Genomic DNA, 20,770 nt, shown 5'->3' with positions numbered 1-20,770 from the left:
AATCAGATTGTGTTCAAGTCTAAACTCACTTCATTTTAGCTATGACCCTGGGCATAGCACCTCAGAAGAACATAAGCTCTACGAGGAAAGTGACTTCATTTTGTTTAGCACTATATCTCCAATGTCTAAAACAGTACTTGAATGAATGAGAGAATCAAAGAACAAACCTCTCTCAGATATAATTTTCTCATCAATAATTAAAGAATAATAATTATACTTTGCAGGACTGCTGTGAAGATTTAATGAGATAATGACAGAAAAATGTCTCACAAATTTTGAAATTCTATACAAATATTACTGTCATTTACTTATAGTCTTTTTGCTTTTCTTCATTTTTAGGGTGTTCTGGAACTGAAGAAAGCACTGAAAATTCTTCATTGATGCTTCACTACCTACGGGACAAAATCTAAACTTGGCATGGCAGACAAGGACACTGTGTTTAGGGCCAGAGTACTGGTCCAGCCTTATCTCCACCCTTCTCATATTTCACTCCCCAAATATATCACAACTTTTCAAGCCTCTGTGTCAACATGTTTCCTCTGTCTGAAATGCCCTTGACTAACAAAATCTTTCAGGTCTCAGTTCCACCCTCTGAAAAACATTCCCTGATTTTCCCAGGAACACAAATGTTTTATTCTCCCAGGGCTCCTCTTCAGCTCAACATTTAAAGAGCAAGAAATTACGTTTGGTACTAGATATAGACAGAGACAAATAAAATAATCTGTTCAGTGACCTTATAACAGTTACCATTTATATATACTTTTATTATAATTCTTATCATATTTAATTCTTTTTGTTCCAGAACAAAAGATCAAAGTCTTTTTTTAAAATTGAATTGTAATTGACATACAATATCATATTAGTTTCAGGTGTACAACATAGTGTTCAATATTTTTATACATTACAAAATGATCACCATGATAACTCTAGCTACCATCTGTCATCATACAGAGTTATTACAATATTACTGACTATATTCCCTAGTCTGTATATTACATCCCCATGACATATTCGTTTTATACCTGGAAGTTTATATCTCTTAATCCCCTTCACCTATTTCACCCATCCCCCTTATCATATTTCATTCTAATTGCTGATTCTATTTATATTTCCTCCAATAGGCTGTAAACATGAATCCTTTAAGGCAAGTACTGAATCTCTCCATCACTGTATGTACAAATTGAAAATGGTGCCTGGTATATAATATGTGAGCAACACATATTGATAAATGCGTAAATGAGTAAATAACTGCCTAATCCCCTCCCATCCCACAATATCTTAAAATATCCTGGCATTCTTTTACAATATAGCAGGAGGAAATATAGTTCCTAGAAGGACCATATATCTCAAGCAAAAAGTATCCCTAGGAAAAAAGACGGATTCCTGAAGATAAGTTACATTCTCCAGAATACACAAAGTATGTGGGATCTTTTCAATATGAAAACATCCTCAGAGCCACAATTCTCTTAGAACATATGATTGGCATGAGAGATGCATGTTCATATCCCTTTTGTAGGGGAGAAAGCCTGGAGCTAGAAATTTGGAGACCCAGAATTTACTCCATGCTCAGCCAATAATGACTATGTAACTTACATCTTGAAACCTCAGTTTTCTTATCAGTTAATGGTGAATCCTTGGCTTATTTCACAGAGTAACTGAAAGGATCAAATTAAGTAACAGAAATGAAAACTTTGTGTTCTACAAAAACATTACTCTGACAATTATGTCCAACTGAGGCTGCCCCTGCATAGACACACTCCCAGCTCTGACATACCTTTAATAAATAACATGACACTCCCAGAAATTCCATTTCTTAGAATTGACCCTCATATGCATTAAAGTATAAACATGTATATACCTATATACCTTATACATCTGTTATAGGCTTTAAAAGTTATAGTTATACATACTTTTTTTCATTTAAAAATGTCTCACATAAATCTTGGGATTACCATGCCTCTTAGAAAAAGACTAAATCCTAATTTAAATATCAGTCCATATGATCTTTCCTGTTCAGGCAACCTTTCCCCAAATCTTTCCCCAAAATATAGATGAAAAACAATAAAATGACAGAAGGTGTCCACTCATTTCACAGATGAGGAAACTAAGGCTCAGAAATTTGCCCCAGGTCTCAGAGCAACTTAGTAGAAGAAAGAGGATATGAATGTGGCTTTCTAGATATTTCTGGGCCAGGGGTCCAGATATTTCCATACTCCCCTCTAGTTTTTTACTGGAACTCAACAAACTGAAGCTCATCAATTATTTTTGGATGGTTACTGCCGAAACAAAATCAAGTGCAGGAAAATGTGTATTATCCTAGTCCTAAACTTCTTGGTAGATTGAGAAAATAATTAAAGTAAATAAAGTAAGCCAGGAGAGCACTTCCCCTCTGTTCTCCTTCCCTCCCTGGACTCTTCTAAGCTAGAGCCATTAGATGAGGCAGAGCAAGAAAGCACACAGTGGTGGCCTGGCATGGGTATTGGAGCCTGAGAAGGCGTCGAGGGCATCCACATGGAGAAGAGTCCAGTGTGGGGAGCCAGAGCCTGAGCAAGATGAGAAGTGTGTCTATATATGGGAGTAGCCCAGTGGGGGAGAGCAACACCTAAGCAGGATGAGGATAGCATCCATGTGGGAGAGGGAACAGCAGAAATAATGGGAGACTGAACAAATAAGTAAATATATTAAGGGTAATATAAGTCAGGTTTCTCACTGTTTGAGAAGGGAGTCACAAATATGGAAATGAACCCTATGCTGTTTAATTGAAATATAAATTAGACTGAAGACATCAATGTGGATTCATGGATTGTGATAGATACAGAAGTAAATACACACACACACACACACACACACACACACACACACACACACACACACACACTCTACTCCTGTCACTGAGAGGCCCTGCAGGCAAGCAAACCTGGCATCCAGGCTTGGCTTCTAAAAGGAATCAGTATCCAGAGAGATGGCTGATTCCAGGATTGTAGCAGGGAAATTACAAGATGAACCTAGAATATCTTGAGCCAAAAAGCAAGAAGGTGCTCAAAAGATGATGGAGACATGTCAAAAAGACACAGAAGTCACGTGAAGGGGCTTCCACTGGCCAAATATGGAACAGTTTGAGGATCAAAATAAACGTGAAAATAGTGCACTATAACTCATTGAAGAAAATAGGAAATCATGAGTTCATATTGATATAAACAAAGAAACTTGAAAGTTTGAGGAAGATATTGACAATATTTACAGACTTTTAAAGTACCTTCATGCCAAATACCTATTAATTACAAAGGGAAAAATAGAAACTTCACCAGGGCGAAGCCAGCAGACAGCACTTTAATCACGTAATCAATGTAAAAGTCAATAGTAATGGGACAAATCAAAATCATGCAGCGCCCGACAGGATGAAGTGAAAGCACAGAATCACTTCTGTGTTATTCCTACTAAAGGTATATAACCTAAATCTAACTTGAGGAAAAACCAAACAAACCCCAAACAAGGGACAATGTACAAAATATCTGGCCTGTAATCTTCAAAAGTATCAAAGTCATAAAAGTTAAAAAGTGATTGTGAAACTGTTCCAGACTGAAGGAAACTAAAGAGACAGAAAAATTAAATGCAACATGTGATTCTGAACAGAATCCTTTTATTATAATAGTCATTATTGGGATAATTAGCAAAACTTGAATGAGGATTAAATGGTAATAATCTTTATATTAATTTCCTGATTTTTGTACTAAGACATGTAGGACAATGTTCTTGTTTTCAAGAAATACTAAATTATTTGAAGTTGTGGGGCAGATGTTGACAACTTACTTGCAAATGGTTCAGGAAAAAGAATTATTTGTATTGCATCTGTAACTTTTCTGAAAGTTTGAAAACGTTTCCAAAAATTATTATAAAAAAAAAGAAAGAAAGTTAGGAGGCTGCTTTGTGAGATCTAGTAGATTCATTGATTTTTTTTTTTTTTTAACACCAGGCATTGTATTTAAGACTGTTTGGCGCCATCAAGTGTTCAAAGTTATGTATGTTCACCTTAATTTGAAAACTGACCTTCCTGTGGTTATAATGTAAGAAATGATGAAGAATGAAACATTTACGAGGGTAAGGATTAAAAAAAGTTATCAATCCCATTAGGTACTCTATATCAGTAATAACAGTACATTAGCAGAAGAGGAAAATAAATCAGTAATCACGAGTCTGTCTTGCTACTAGTGAAGGACACAAATAACATGATGAAGAATGAAGACAAAGTTTGGGACTTCCCTGGTGGCGCAGTGGTTGAGAATCCGCCTGCCAATGCAGGGGACACAGGTTCAAGCCCTGGTCCGGGAAGATCCCACATGCCGCAGAGAAACTAAGCCCGTGTGCCACAACGACTGAGCCTGCATGCCACAACTACTGAAGCCTACAGCCCGTGCTCCGTAACAAGAGAAGCCACCGCAGTAAGACCGCACACCGCAACCAAGAGTAGCCCCTGCTCGCCGCAACTAGAGAAAGCCTGTGCACAGCAACGAACACCCAATACAGCCAAAAATAAAATTAAAAAATAAATAAAAAAAAAGATTCAGCATAAAAAAAAAGAGAATGAATACAAAGTTCCACTTGATCCTGTTATGAAGAGAAACCTCTCAATAGCATTATAGCCTTGCTATGTGATGGTACTTTAAGCACCAATAGTATGAGGCTATGATAAGCTGATTAGCCCTCTGAGCATCTGTCATCCATATTCTTTACTCTAATGCTGACTGAATGGTTGCCCTTAAAATCTAAAAAGCAAAAGTGAAAATATGCAATTAAAAAAATATAACACTATTCTCATGATTTCTCAATATCTTGAAACATCTTACACTGCCTTCTCACAAAGTTCAATAAAATGAGTTTGGGCAAATGCTTGCTAGGTAATAGAGTAGCTCTAATAAGTGTCCTGGAAAGAAACCATTTGATTCGGATGAGCACCTTATTCTTCATGCATTTTTCCATCACTATAGGAGCTTTTCTTTGCGCCAGCTACTGTGCTAGATACTGGGGCTATAGAGGTGAGTAAAATAAGATGCCTGCCATCAAGAAGTTCACATAATCTTGTAGGGGGACAAGACTGACATTCACAATTAATTGTGATAATTGCTATGACAGAGGTGGCAACCAGAAAAAAACTCCCCTGAGGCAGGAACAGTGAATGCGTGGTCAAGTGCAAGCACCAGTCTGCATCTCTTCTGCTTCCTACTACTCTGTGGTGGGGATATGATGGGCAGCACTTGCCTAATATTGCTGGCCCAGCCACACATGCGGTTTTCCAGCTTTTCATCCACGAGGCTGACTGGGTATGCTTCACAGTCACATAACTATAGGTTTAAGGGAACAGGGCTAGGAAGGCCCACCCAGGCTGTCAGGTCTAGGCCCTGGGTGCCAGTACAGCCTACCAGAAAAAACCTTGCATTTGTGGGTGCTGGGCATTTGGCCAGTGATGATACAGCTGGTACTTCATTTTCCTATTCCACTCCTATCCTTGTGTACACAGCTTTCTTGGAAGGGAACCCCAGAAAATAAAGGGCAAGTGGAAAAATTAGGGTACCAAAACCCCACCATATATTTGACTGATTTCACTGTATTTCTCTTTCATGTCATTTCTTACAGCTGAACTTTCATGTCCTTTAAAATCATCTTTATATCCCCCAGGATCAGGAGAGTTCCTGGGAAGCTGGCTTTTAATAAATGTTTATTGAGTAGAAAGCTAAAGCAGCAGAATAAAGTAGAGTTCAAAAGCACTTGGTCTTTGTGTAGCATTTATCTTCAAAAACCTTCAAAAACACAAAAAATTCATATTCAGTGCCAACCCTCTGAGAAAAACTGTATTTTCTATGAAGTCCTCTCTAAATCCGCATGGTCCATATTCTACATGGCTTCATCCTACTCAGATTGCTTCAAGAACAGAATATACCATCTTTATAAAGTTCATGGGCTATCCTAACTAAAAGCGGAGGCCAGTGATGAACCTGTCAAAGTCTCCAAATGAAACAAGGTCTCCATAGATATCAAACCATTCAACTGGGGAAGAAATTGTTCCTTAAGGTTAATGTTTAATCTACTTTAAAAAAAATTGAAACCATCTAGAAGAAAACAGACAAATCAGAAAAGATGTTTTCTTACTTACTTTCCATAAGTTCCTTCATTCCCCCCCCCCAAGAAATATTATACATACACTTCCTTTAATTTGAAAAGTACAATATTTGGTTATCTCTAACCTGAAAGAATGCTCGAGCTTCTTTATACCTACACTCGATAAATCTAGAGTGTGGTATTTCTTCTAGAAAGTGCATTGGATCTTTTGGAATGAGAACTTCTAATCCATCAATAGTAACTTGTTGTAACTCTGGCCTGAAAACAAAAGTTAAGACTTATTATAAGGATTTAACTCAGAATATTGGCAGCCTCTTCAAAATATACAATATAAGCAAATAGTTAAACATCAAGCATATTTTCTTCAATTACCTCAGGTATCATTTTTAAAGATCTACTCTCTTAGCAACTATCAAATATACAACACAGCAGTGTTAACTATAGTCACCATGCTGTACATCAGATTTCCAGAACTTATTTATCTCATAATAATTGGAAGTTTGTACATTTTGAACACTTTTACTTTTAAGTATGTAAATCCACAAACATACTTTACCCTGTGTTTGAACTCTTTATATATATAGAAAGATTTGTATTCTTTTATGCCTTATTTTTGTCACTCAACATTGTAGGATTCATCTCTGTTGTTGCACAGAGCGCGAGTTCAGAGTTCCTTGTTTCCCTGCCCTACGATTCTTCTCGTTATGCGCACATACATTTTGTGTGGGGCATTAAGAACAATGTTCTATGAACATTCAGATATATATTATATTTCCTGGGGCACATGTGCGTGAGTTGCTTCCTGTTGAATATTTACATTTCAAAACTGATTTACATGAATTACATTTTAGATTTAATTACTAAATGTAAAAGAAAGAATAAGAATTCATGACTGAACAAGACAGGTTTCACATCTCCCCTTTAGACCCTGAAATTACCTGTCAAAAGCTCCAGGATAACGACCAAACTGTAACTTTCGAAAAGGAACAAACTTCCTGTCAATGTGTCCTTTGAGCCGTAGATGGCCATGCCAAAGGTAGTTGCCGCTCCTTTCATGGAAGACCACCAAGTGGACAGCATGACTGGCCAATGTGCAGACGTAGTGCAGGGGGATATCAGTTCCAGAAAGTGAGTCTATCCCATCTAGCCGAGGGTCCTTGCTCTCGAACTTTAGGCACTGAAATCCCATATTTTCAGCTATCCGAAACCAGCTTTCCTAAAACCAAAGAAACATCAAACTTGAATATTTAAAACCAAATACTAGTAGTGAAACTAAAATGATTCTTACACTGAATTAAGTCATACATATTTTTGTCCTAATCTGCTCTTTGCCTGAAGATTAAAAAATGAAGGTGGGGAAGGAAAGGTGGTAGTGGGAGAATAAAGGAAAGTACCAAAAAGAGAAACCACATAGCATGGAAGACATGTTCAAAGACTCTCTTTATGAAAATTAACACAAATTTCTTCCTTGGAATGAGAATGCCCACTCATTATAGTGTTCTTTGGTTAGTATCTATAAAGTAAACGTTAATATAAGGATAGCACTTAAAATTAAACCTCTAATTCTCAATTTCACTTCTAATAACCTTCAAAAGTGCTTCATAAAAGCAGGGTTTTCATCTCATAGTTATATCCCAACACCTTAAACTGCTACTAAAATAGAAGCCTATCATAATGCACATTATTAGAAAATAGACTGAGATATACTATAAAACAAGGTGCATTTTCCAACAGCATTAGTTATAGTATAACTCTCACGTAACAAGATTAATCTATAGGGTAGATTTTTAATCCTAATCTGGACACCAGTGCTTTAGATGATTAACCAGTATTAATTATTAAGAACACCTTATGTTTGAATAGAAATGTACAGTTTCCAAAGAACTTTTATAAACATTACTGCATTTACATATGACATCTATCTTATAGAGCACAGATATTATAGATAAAGAAACAGACTCACAGAAGTCCAAAGAAACAAAATTAATGAGGCAAAGCCACTGCCAGCATTTAGGTCTTATCTAACCAAATACAAGGTTCTTTCTACTCTACAATACTATTTCTTTAAGTCTATATTTATATAATGTGTACAAAGCTCATTCACATTAATTATCTCATCTGATGTCCATAGAAATTATGTGAGGTCAGCAAGGACGATATTATACCTAGTCTACAGTTAAGGAAAATAAAGTGGTAATACCAGACATTAAAGTTATTAAAGGATGGAAGTGCATCTGAAAGTCTTACGAGCCACAGCATTCATAAACATTTTTCAAGAGTACTTTATTTACATCACTTACTGTCTTTGAATGTTGTCATTTGGATTAGCTGTGTCCTCATTTATGCTCTTATAATACACACAAACCGTTATCATAGTACTGATTGTACTGTTTTTTAGTTGTTTAAACTCCATTAATAGACTGAAAGTTCCTCAACCTTAAGAATCAACCAAGTGGCTAGTACCAGCAGGTGCTCAATAGATACCTGTTGTTGTTGTTTATACTGTTAAACAAGAGAAAGTGACCATTCTGGTAAAGAATGCTAACCAGTATCAGTAACAACTGTCTTCTCCTTTCTGGATATAGAGTGAAATCGTGTTTTGGTCAAAGGAATGTGGATGGAAGTATCAGATACCACTTCCAGGCCTGGCCTTACAATGTCCCATAAGACCTTCCCTGCTTTCCCTCCTCCATCTGTATGTAGGGAAGCAAAGAACTACAAGATGGGGAAGCCATACAAATGAAACAGCCTGCATCCCTAAGTCACTGCTTAGAGGAAAGTCATCCAGGAATATCGCTGACCAAGAATAACCACACTGGATTTTGTCTAGAGACAATTACTCCTTTTTTGCCCTAAGCCAATGAGATTTTCGGGTTGTTTTTAGTAGCAACTAATGTAACTTAGTCTGGCTAATACAATTTCACCTTGGTACTCCTTATACTAGAATTATCAACTGTAGGATTCCCCTTTTTCATAAACCTAAGAGGTGGAAAGTACTGATTGAGTGTAAGAGTGGCCAACTCAGAGAAGGAATCTACTGTACAGGATGAAAGAAAAGCATTATAATTTGGTAAATTTGGGAAAAATTTAAAAGGCCAGACAGAACTTGAAGAGGAATCAGACGTTGGGTTGTGGGAAGAAAGACTGACAGACAAAATAGGCAGAACTATGAAATGGCTTTGCCTTTTCATAATCATGGCAGAGGAAAGTCAAGAACAAAGTAGTTGCTCTAATCAAATGGAGCAAAGGCCTAGCTCAAGACTGTACTGCACACATCTACTCCCAGTTGCCTTGGCAGTAGTTTGCTCACTTCATGGTAATGATATTAACAAAGAAAAATCACAGGTAAATTAAGTCTATAGTAATTAGATCTGGTGATCTAATAAATTAGCTCTACCTTGGGAGAAGGTGTTGGGAGGACTACCCAAGGGCTCTGTATGATGTCATTTATGTAAAATGATAAACATGACCCTGTGTGCTTATTCTGGGTGTTGCTGACCTTTTGCTTCTGACTCTGGTCTTTCTGGTTTTGCCAATTATGGCATATTCTCTTTCTTCTAAAGTACTGGTTCTCAAGGCAAGTAGTACTGTAACCAAGAGACATTTTAGAAATTCGTGGAGATATTTTCAGTTATCATAATGATTGAGGACACAACTGGCATTTAGAGGTCTAGGCCAGGTACACGAGACATCCTAAAATCCAAAATATGGAAATCTATCCTGTGTCCTGCATAATTTCAAATGTTCTATCAGATAGTCACGTAGTGAAAAACGTATTTGTAATTATGTGAGCCTCCATTTCCGAGGAATACAATCGCCATGTTAAAGGAGAGACAATTTTACTTTTCTGCTGTTGGAAACTTGTTTACTGTTTTGGAAAACTATATTACTAAAAACAATATCATTCACAATAGAGTCTATATTGGAAGTTATCACATTCAGTGGTCCTACTAAATAAGTAGGATAAGTGCAAGCATCTGAATTACTTCCTTATGTCTTCCAGTGTAGTCATGCCTGGGCATTTACACACTGAAATATACATTTCCTTTCATTTCTACTTTATACTATAGTAGAGACATTACCGGATTTGGGAGATTATGTATGTAGGTAAGTTATAATTTCTATAGACTTCGTTTTGGAAAAATAAAGGAATGATAAAATACTTGTTGTAAAAAAGGTTTATAAGTTTTGTAGGCTTTTTCTATGAGGAACTCAAACAGTCCAATAGGAATGACCTACAAATACTGACATTTAGGAGTCTCTGCAGTGAAAAAGCTGGCATACTCTTATTACCCTATAGTGAAGTCCACCAGTTAATGAGGCCTAACCAGAAAAAAAAGCTTCCAATTGGTATTCAGTGCCTCATTCTTAAATATGAACAAAGATCAATGAACACTATAGAAAACCTGTATCATGAAAAACAGACAAAATAAAATAACCATACCAAAACCCAAACACCCACAAAGAAGGGAATTTCAAAAACAAAATGCGGTAGAAAGCAAAAGACTTTCTTTTAAAAACACCAAACCTTGGGGCTTCCCTGGTGGCGCAGTGGTTGAAAATCCGCCTGCCAATGCAAGGGACACGGGTTCGAGCCCTGATCCGGGAAGATCCCACATGCCATGGAGCAACTAAGCCCGTGCACCACAACTACTGAGCCTGTGCTCTAAGGGCCCGCATGCCACAACTACTGAGCCCATGTGCCACAACTACTGAAGCCCATGCACCTAGAGCCTGTTCTCCACAACGAGAAGCCACCACAATGAGAAGCCTGCACACTGCAACGAAGAGTTGGCCCCCTCTTGATGCAACTAGAGAGAGCCTGGGTGCAGTGACAAAGACCCAACGCAGCCAAAAATAAATAAATAAATAAATTTATTTATTTTAAAAAAAAGTTAAAAAAAAGAAAAACAATAAACCTTTAAAATCTGAAGAGGGAAAAAGACAAAACTGCACCCATAAAATAAGAATGCTACTATAAGAAACAGAGTACACAGAGCTTTTAGAAAATAAAAATATTAAATTTTAAGCAAAATATGAAAAAAATCAATGGCATTGTTAAAGATTTTGTTTAAAAGTAGAACAGTTAACAAAAGAGATGAAAAAAATCAGAGAGCAAAGATAAGAAAATGAAACTTTGGAAGTCCAACATCCAAGTAATAAGTTCAGAAAGAAAGACACTTTTATTCAACATTATCCTGGGGGTCCTACCTAAACCAATAAGACAAGAAAAAGAAATTAGGCATAAGAGTTGGAAAGGAAGAGACAAAATTATCTTTTTGTGCAGAGAATACAATGACCTACACTCAAAGAGAGAGAAAATGAAAGAGAGGGAGGAAAAGGAGGTAGGGGATTGAGGGAGGAGAGAGAAGCTATTGGAGTTTACCTATAGAGTTCAGAGTTCAGTACAGTTGCTGGAAAACAAGATCAAAACACAAAAGACAACAGCATTCTAATTCACACATAATAATGAATTGGCAAAAGAAGAGGAAAAGTATCTACATTAACACCCCCCCATGCACATAAAACTATAAGGTAGCAAGAAATAAATCTTACAAAGATGCACAAAATCTGTAAGAAAAATATACTCTATTAAAGAACACCAAAGGACACCTAAATTAAAGGAGATATATTTCATGTTCATGGATAAGAACTCTTCATATTTTAACAATGTAAAGAGACCTTGCATGCTTTTGCTTTCTCTGACTAGCCTAGACTAACCTACATGATGAAAGACACATAGCCCAGGCACCTCCACAGCCTCATCTGACAGCCAGCCATCCTGAAGAAGCAGAGCTGCCTAGCTGACTGGCAGCTGTATAAGTGAACTTAGCTGAGACCAGAAGAACTGCCCAGCTGAATCCTATGCAAATTGCTAAGTCACAGAATCATAACCTACATAAATGGTTGTTGTTTAAGCCACTAAATTTGGGGACAACTGTTACACAGCAGGAGCAAATTAGAAATCAAACGTGCAGGTAAAAAGAAACATTTTCAGATATGCAAGGTTTCAACCTCCCATTCAACCTTTCTCCGAAGAGAACTCCTAAAATGTTGTGAAGAGGAGTTACACAACAGCATCTGCAGAGCAGATCAGACTGTATTAGGGCAGAAAGACCACGAGATCTAGGAGGGATGTCTCCAGAAAAAAAAAAAAAGGAACTGAGAAATGATCTGATGTATTTGATCCTACTGAGAGTTTTTTGTTTCTGCTGCAGAGTTCATACATGGATTATTGATAAATATATAGAAAACTAGCAAACAAAAAAAGAGAAAGAGAGTCATATAAGAAAAGGAAAATATTCAGAGTAAACTAGGTAGCATTCATGTGATTATCTATATATTCATAGTAAGATAAACATTGACTATTGATTTAACTACAAAATATGATATAGTCATGGTAATGGGAGAAGAGTGTGTGTGTGTGTGTGTGTGTGTGTGTGTGCGTGTGTCTACATGAGACAAATTCTAATTCTCATAATTCATAATCTAAATATGAAATATTTTAAAAATAGAAGCATAAACATTTCATTTATAAAGGAGAAGATAAACAAGGTAGAGAGAGTTGAAGGTGGTTGGCTCTAAGAGTGGGAATAAGGGCTGGGGAGGAAAGAAGAGTCAGATACTGATCTTTTTCATTATGAGCTTTGCCTTACTATCTGACTTTTTAAACCTAGTACTAGTATTCTTTTGATTAAAATGCCATGTCCTAACTTTTCCATAAGTTTAAATATTTTCAAAATATCAATATAAAATTGGGAGGAACGAAAAAACAAGCAAACAGGGCTTCCCTGGTGGCGCAGTGGTTTAGAGTCCGCCTGCCGATGCAGGGGACACGGGTTCGTGCCCCAGTCCAGGAAGATCCCACATGCCTCAGAGCGGCTAGGCCCGTGAGCCATGGCCGCTGAGCCTGCACATCCGGAGCCTGTGCTCCGCAACGGGAGAGGCCACAACAGTGAGAGGCCCGCGTAACGCAAAAAAAAAAAAAAAAAAAACAAGCAAACAAACATCATGTTATATAAACATGTTATCTGTTTCATCACCTGCATCACTGCCTGGGAAGAACCATAGGCAGAAAAAAGTCAAAACTCACTCTCTTGAGACCTTGTCTAAGAGTCTGGGTAATCAAGGAAACATGCAGCTTATAGTGCTCTGCCAGACCATACCGTCACCCTGGAACATAAGCCCCACCTATCAGGGGTCAACGCAACTAAAACAGATCCACTGCAGAGCTAGTGCACATCTATCATGGGTGGCTGACTAAATAGTTGAGCTCATTTAATCTGATGCTAATTTTCTTACTCTTATTTGAATAACTCCTCAGAATGAAAAACAGTGAAACTGAAAAGTCAGAGGTATTCCAAATAAAGGAGTAAGCAAATTTTTGACATGTTTGGTTGAGACCTTTTTTTTTTTTTTTTTGACTACTATCTAACCTTTGCTTTGTAACCATTTAAAAAGGATGAAAATATAAGTTTGAATTTTTGGATACACATAAGAAGCACTCCACTCGAGTATCAAACAAGTCCTATGCACTTACAAACTGTCAAGAATAGTGCTATAGACGAGGAATACTACCTTCATGTATACCTTATGTGGCAGATACTGAAAATACAACACCAAATCCCTTCCTACCTGCCTGCCTACACTGATGAAAATGCTAAATACCTGTTTTTTTAGCCACCTTCACAACACGGAGACATATGAATATAGTTCTAGACAGTGAGCTATAAGCAGTTTACCAGAAGCTCCTGAGAAAAATTTTCCATCAAAAGATAGATTGTGACAATCCTGAAGCCTGTGGAACAAAAACCACATTCACAGAAAGACAGACAAGATGAAAAGGCAGAGGGCTATGTACCCGAAGAAGGAACAAGATAAAACTCCAGAAAAACAACTAAATGAAGTGGAGATAGGCAACCTTCCAGAAAAACAATTCTGAATAATGATAGTGAAGATGATCCATGACGTCGGAAAAAGAATGGAGGCAAAGATCGACAAGATGCAAGAAATGTTTAACAAAGAGCTAGAAGAATTAAAGAACAAACAAACAGAGATGAACAATACAATAACTGAAATGAAAACTACACTAGAAGGAATCAATAGCAGAATAACTGAGGCAGAAGAACGGATAAGTGACCTGGAAGACAGAATGGTGGAATTCACTGCTGTGGAACAGAACAAAGAAAAAAGAATGAAAAGAAATGAAGACAGCCTAAGAGACCTCTGGGACAACATTAAACGCAACAACATTCGCATTATAGGGGTGCCAGAAGGAGAAGAGAGAGAGAGAGGACCAGAGAAAATATTTGAAGAGATTATAGTCGAAAACTTCCCTAACATGGGAAAGGAAATAGCCACCCAAGTCCAGGAAGCGCAGAGAGTCCCATACAGGATAAACCCAAGGAGAAACATGCCGAGACACACAGTAATCAAATTGGCAAAAATTAAAGACAAAGAAAAATTATTAAAATCAGCAAGGGAGGGCTTCCGTAGTGGCACAGTGGTTGAGAGTCCACCTGCTGATGCAGGGGACACGGGTTTGTACCCCAGTCCGGGAAGATCCCACATGCTGCGGAGCGGCTGGGCCCGTGAGCCATGGCCGCTAGGCCTGTGTGTCCAGAGCCTGTGTTCCGCAACGGGAGAGGCCACAAAAGTGAGAGGCCCGCGTACCACACAAAAAAAAGCAGCAAGGGAAAAACGACAAATAACATACAAGGGAACTCCCATAAGGTTAACAGCTGATTTCTCAGCAGAAACTCTACAAGCCAGAAGGGGGTGGCATGATATAACTAAAGTGATGAAAGGGAAGAACCTACAACCAAGATTACTCTACCCAGCAAGGATCTCATTCAGATTCGATGGAGAAATCAAAAGCTTCACACAAGCAAAAGCTAAGAGAATTCAGCACCACCAAACCAGCTCTACAACAAATGCTAAAGGAACTGCTCTGAGTGAGAAACACAAGAGAAGAAAAGGACCTACTAAAACAAACCCCAAACAATTAAGAAAATGGTAATAGGAACATACATATCGATAATTACCCTAAACATGAATGGATTAAATGCTCCAACCAAAAGACACAGGCCTGCTACATGGATATGAAAACAAGACCCATATATATGCTCTCTACAAGAGACCCACTTAAGACCTAGGGACACATTCAGACTGAAAGTGAGGGGATGGAAAAAGATATTCCATGCAAATGGAAATGAAAAGAAAGCTGGAGTAGCAATACTCATATCAGATAAAATAGGCTTTAAAATAAAGAACGTTACAAGAGACAAGGAAGGACACTACATAACGACCAGGAGATCACTCCAAGAAGAAGATATAACAATTATAAATATATATGCACCCAACACAGGAGCACCTCAATGCATAAGGCAACTGTTAACAGCTATACAAGAGGAAATCAACAGTAACACAATAATAGTGGGGGACTTTAACACCACACTTACACCAATGGACAGATCATCCAAAATGAAAATAAATAAGGAAACAGAAGCTTTATGACACAACAGACTAGACAGATTTAATTGATATTTATAGGACATTCCATCCAAAAACAGCAGATTACACTTTCTTCTCAAGTGTGCACAGAACATTCTCCAGGATAGATCACATCTTGGGTCACAAATCAAGCCTCAGTAACTTTAAGAAAACTGAAATCATATCAAGTATCTTTTCTGACCACAACACGAAGAAATTAGAAATGAATTACAGGGAAAAAAACATAAAAAACACAAACACATGGAGGCTAAACAATACGTTACTAAATAACCAAGAGATCACTGAAGAAATCAAAGAGGAAATCAAAATATACCTAGAGACAAATGACAATGAACACACAACGATCCAAAACCTATGGGATGCAGCAAAAGCAGTTCTAAAAGGGAAGTTTATAGCTATACAAGCTATAAGAAATAAGAAACAAGAAAAATCTCAAATAAACAATCGAACCTTACTCCTAAAGGAACTAGAGAAAGAAGAACAAACAAAACCCAAAGTTAGCAGAAGGAAAGAAATCATAAAGATCAGAGCAGAAATAAATGAAATAGAAATAAAGAAAACAACAGCAAAGATCAATAAAACTAAAAGCTGGTTCTTTGAGAAGACAAACAAAATTGATAAACCATTAGCCAGACTCATCAAGAAAAACAGGGAGAGGACTCAAATCAATAAAATTAGAAATGTAAAAGGAGAAGTTACAACAGACACCGCAGAAATACAAAGCACCCTAAGAGACTACTATAGGCAACTCTATGCCAATAAAATGGACAACCTGGAAGAAACTGACAAATTCTTAGAAAGGTATAACCTTCCAAGACTGAACCAAGAAGAAGTAGAAAATATGAACAGACCAATCACAAGCAATGAAATTGAAACTGTGATTAAAAATCTTCCAAAAAACAAAAGTCCAGGACCAGAAGCCTTCACAGGTGAATTCTATCAAACATTTAGAGAAGAGCTAACACCCATTCTTCTCAAACTCTTCCAAAAAATTGCAGAGGAAGGAACACTCCCAAACTCATTCTATGAGGCCACCATTACCCTGATACCAAATCAGACAAAGATACTACAAAAAAAAGAAAATTACAGACCAATATCACTATGAATATAGATGCAAAAATCCTCAACAAAATACTAGCAAACAGAATCCAACAGCACATTAAAAGGATCATACACCATGATCAAGTGGGGTTTATCCCAGGGATGCAAGGATTCTTCAATATACACAAATCAATCAATATGATACACCATATTAACAAACTGAAGAATAAAAACCATACGACCATCTCAATAGATGCAGAAAAAGCTTTTGACAAAATTCAACACCCATTTATGATAAAAACTCTCCAGAAAGTGGGCACAGAGGGAACCTACCTCAACATAATAAAGGCCATATATGACAAACCCACAGCCAACATCATTCTCAATGGTGAAAAACTGAAACCATTTCCTCTAAGATCAGGAACAAGATAAGGATGTCCACTCTCACCACTATTATTCAACATAGTTCTGGAAGTCCTAGCCACAGCAATCAGAGAAGAAAAAGAAATAAAAGGAATACAAATTGGAAATGAACAAGTAAAACTGTCACTGTTTGCAGATGACATGAGACTATACATAGAGAATCCTAAAGATGCCACAAGAAAACTACTAGAGCTAATCAATGAATTTGGTAAAGTTGCAGGTTACAAAATTAATGCACAGAAATCTCTTGCATTCCTATACACTAAAGATGAAAAATCTGAAATAGAAATTAAGGAAACACTCCCATTTACCATTGCAACAAAAAGAATAAAATACCTAGGAATACACCTACCTAGGGAGACAAAAGACCTGTATGCAGACAACTATAAGACACTGATGAAAGAAATTAAAGACGATACCAACAGACGGAGAGATAGACCATGTTCTTGGATTGGAAGAATCAATATTGTGAAAATGACTATACTACCCAAAGCAACTACAGATTCAATGCAATCCCTATCAAATTACCAATGGCATTTTTTATGGAACTAGAACAAAAGATCTTAAAATTTGTATGGAGACACAAAAGACCCCGAATAGCCAAAGCAGTCTTGAGGGAAAAAAAAGGAGCTGGAGGAATCAGACTCCCTGACTTCAGACTATACTATAAAGCTACAGTCATCAAGACAATATGGTACTGGCACAAAAAAAGAAACACAGATTAATGGAACAAGATAGAAAGCCCAGAGATAAACCCACGCACCTATGGTCAAGTAATCTATGACAAAGGAGGCAAGGATATACAATGCAGAAAAGACAGTCCTTCAATAAGTGGTGCTGGGAAAACTGGACAGCTATATGTAAAAGAATGAAATTAGAACACTCCCTAACACCATACACAAAAATAAACTCAAAATGGATTAGAGACCTAAATGTAGGGCCAGACACTATAAAACTCTTAGAGGAAAACATAGGAAGAACACTCTTTGACATAAATCACAGCAAGATCTTTTTCGATCCACCTCCTAGAGTAATGGAAATAAAAACAAAAATAAACAAATGGGACCTAATCAAACTTCAAAGCTTTTGCACAGCAAAGGAAACCATAAAGAAGACGAAAGGACAGCCCTCAGAATGGGAGAAGATATTTGCAAACAAATCAATGGACAAAGGATTAATCTCCAAAATATAAAAACAGCTCATGCAGCTCAATATTAAAAAAAAAAAAACCCAATCCAAAAATGGGCAGAAGACCTAAATAGACATTTCTCCAAAGAAGACATACAGATGGCCAAGAAGCACATGAAAAGCTGCTCAACATCACTAATTATTAGAGAAATGCAAATCAAAACTACAATGAGCTATCACCTCACACCAGTTAGAATGGGAATTATCAGAAAATCTACAAACAACAAATGCTGGAGAGGGTATGGAGAAAAGGGAACCCTCTTGCACTGTGTGTGAGAATGTAAATTGATACAGACACTATGGAGAACAGTATGGAGGTTCCTTAAAAAATTAAAAATAGAATTACCATATGATCCAGCAATCCCACTACTGGGCCTATACCCAGAGAAAACCATAATTCAAAAAGACACATGCACACCAATGTTCCTTGCAGCACTATTTACAATAGCCAGGACATGGAAGCAACCTAAATGCCCATCGACAGACGAATGGATAAAGAAGATGTGGTACATATATACAGTGGAATATTACTCAGCCATAAAAAGGAACGAAATTGGGTCATTTGTTGAGACGTGGATGGATCTAGAGACTGTCATATAAAATGAAGTAAGTCAGAAAAAGAAAAACAAATATCGTATATTAACACATATATGTGGAACCTAGAGAAACAGTACAGATGAACCAGTTTGCAGGGCAGAAATTGAGACACAGATGTAGAGAACGAATGTATGGACACCAAGTGGGGAAAGCGGTGGGGTGGTGTGGGTGGTGGTGTGATGAATTGGGTGATTGGGATTGACATGTATACACTGACGTGTATAACACTGATGACTTATAAGAAATTTAAAAAAAGAATGATTAGATATCCAAATTTTGGACAAAGTTTGGATGAGACACAGTTGGCCTATTCATGTATATAACTTGACATAAAAGATGGCTCTTCATGCAATGGCTGAAAAAGTCAGTTTTTAAAAAGGTACAAAAAAATGGTACTCTCATCTTGTTTGTGGTGATAATAAACACCAGTATTAGTAATTAAAAAAAAAAAAAAGATAGTGTCACTATGATACCCTGGCGCTACAACAGCTACCTTGTGAGGATGAGAGAAATGCAGAAAGAATTTCACTGATGCACATGCTGACTTCAGTGGACAGCTCCACTAATACCAACAGCCACCAACATTTTAACCTCTTGTTATATCAGAAAAATAAGTCCCCTATTTGCTTAAGCCACTATTGTGTATTGTTACTTATTGCTTAAAGTATTCCTGATACAATCTATAAAAGTCTTTATGAAAATTTTAAAATGTTTTACAGTTTAAATTGGTTTAATCCCATACTGTTTTGTAAAAGACACTCCATTATCTGAAAGCAAATCATCTTACCTCATTCTTCCATAGGTGATACTGTAGTGCAAATGCAGTAAAGTCTCTTGGAACACAGAAAAACTTGCATTCTGAAGCGGAGCCATGAGAAGCATTCTTGACTTGTTCAAAGTTTTTATTAATCAATTCCAGAATCAAAGGATCAATAAGGAACACAGGTACATTTTGACTGGATGTTAGCATAATAAATTTTTTAACTGTGCGCTGTTTGAGAGGAAAAGAATCCCCTTAATTCTTCTAAACCAATACAATAATTTATCTTATTAAATTTTTATTCATTAATTTTATAAGGGTATCTAGACTGCTTACTCAGTAGATTGCATGTTTATTATTTTGCTAAAAAAATAAAACCCACAAATAAATAATACATTGTCCCTGTTCTCAAGAAGTACACAGTCTACTGAGGAAGATGAACAAATATTTACAATACAACGTAAAATATGCTATAGTAAAAATATATGCAACATATTATAAAGTACAGAAAAATAGCTACTAATTAACTGTACATCAAAAGGATAACAAAATCTTCATAGAGGAAGTAGTATCTGAAATGAGAACTTTGGGCTTACAAATTATTCCCTTGGTAGTAGCTAAATCTTTTCAAGCAAAAGTGGGACAGGAAATACCAGCCTTTTCAGTTTTCAAAAATCAGTCATGTCAACCTTTCTGAAACCAAAAATCAGTTGTATGTGCCACTTTTCTTCGTATTTGAAATACTGCTTAATAATCTTGCCAGTCAAAAGACAAACTAAAATACATCGCCTGCCTGACCATTCCTATCTACAGTTTGTTTTTCTAATAATACTGTAATATTTAAAAATATAATTCTGTTGAGCGGTAAGCAGAACACCCTACTGGAAAAAATAAATTTCAAAATTAGAATTGAAACAACAATCACACTTAGGAGTAAATAATACCTAAGTGTAGTCAAGTTAAATAGAATAACTGAAATACGTTATTGCTTAAAAGCCTACTTTAGTGAAAGCAATAATGATTTCAAAGGGACGTATGCCATCAAAAAAAGATGTTTCAGGGAATTAAGGATAAATTCTTATTTAAAAAATCTGAGGAAACTTATAAAAACATATACAAGATAAATAAATAGAG

The 20,770-nt window shown here is 36.8% G+C and overlaps 1 protein-coding gene across 5 annotated transcripts in view; it reads right to left on the bottom strand.

Annotated features, from left to right (window-relative positions):
* The window catches only part of FKTN (fukutin), an 88,795-nt gene that overhangs the window by 41,070 nt on the left and 26,955 nt on the right, over positions 1-20,770 (bottom strand). For all 5 annotated transcript variants that reach the window (XM_022600134.2, XM_089913491.1, XM_089913493.1 and 2 more), the window contains 3 exons: positions 19,664-19,867; positions 7,053-7,330; positions 6,240-6,372 (listed from right to left, as the gene is read on the bottom strand). In XM_022600134.2, the coding sequence (XP_022455842.2) occupies positions 6,240-6,372; positions 7,053-7,330; positions 19,664-19,867 (615 nt within the window). The remainder of the gene's footprint in view (positions 1-6,239; positions 6,373-7,052; positions 7,331-19,663; positions 19,868-20,770) is intronic.

Source organism: Delphinapterus leucas, chromosome 6 (genome assembly GCF_059928025.1).
Source record: "Delphinapterus leucas isolate spDelLeu-1000000601 "Yukka" chromosome 6, BTC_Dleu_Yukka2, whole genome shotgun sequence".
Lineage (NCBI taxonomy): Eukaryota > Metazoa > Chordata > Mammalia > Artiodactyla > Monodontidae > Delphinapterus > Delphinapterus leucas.
This window is presented reverse-complemented; position numbering and strand designations above follow the sequence as displayed.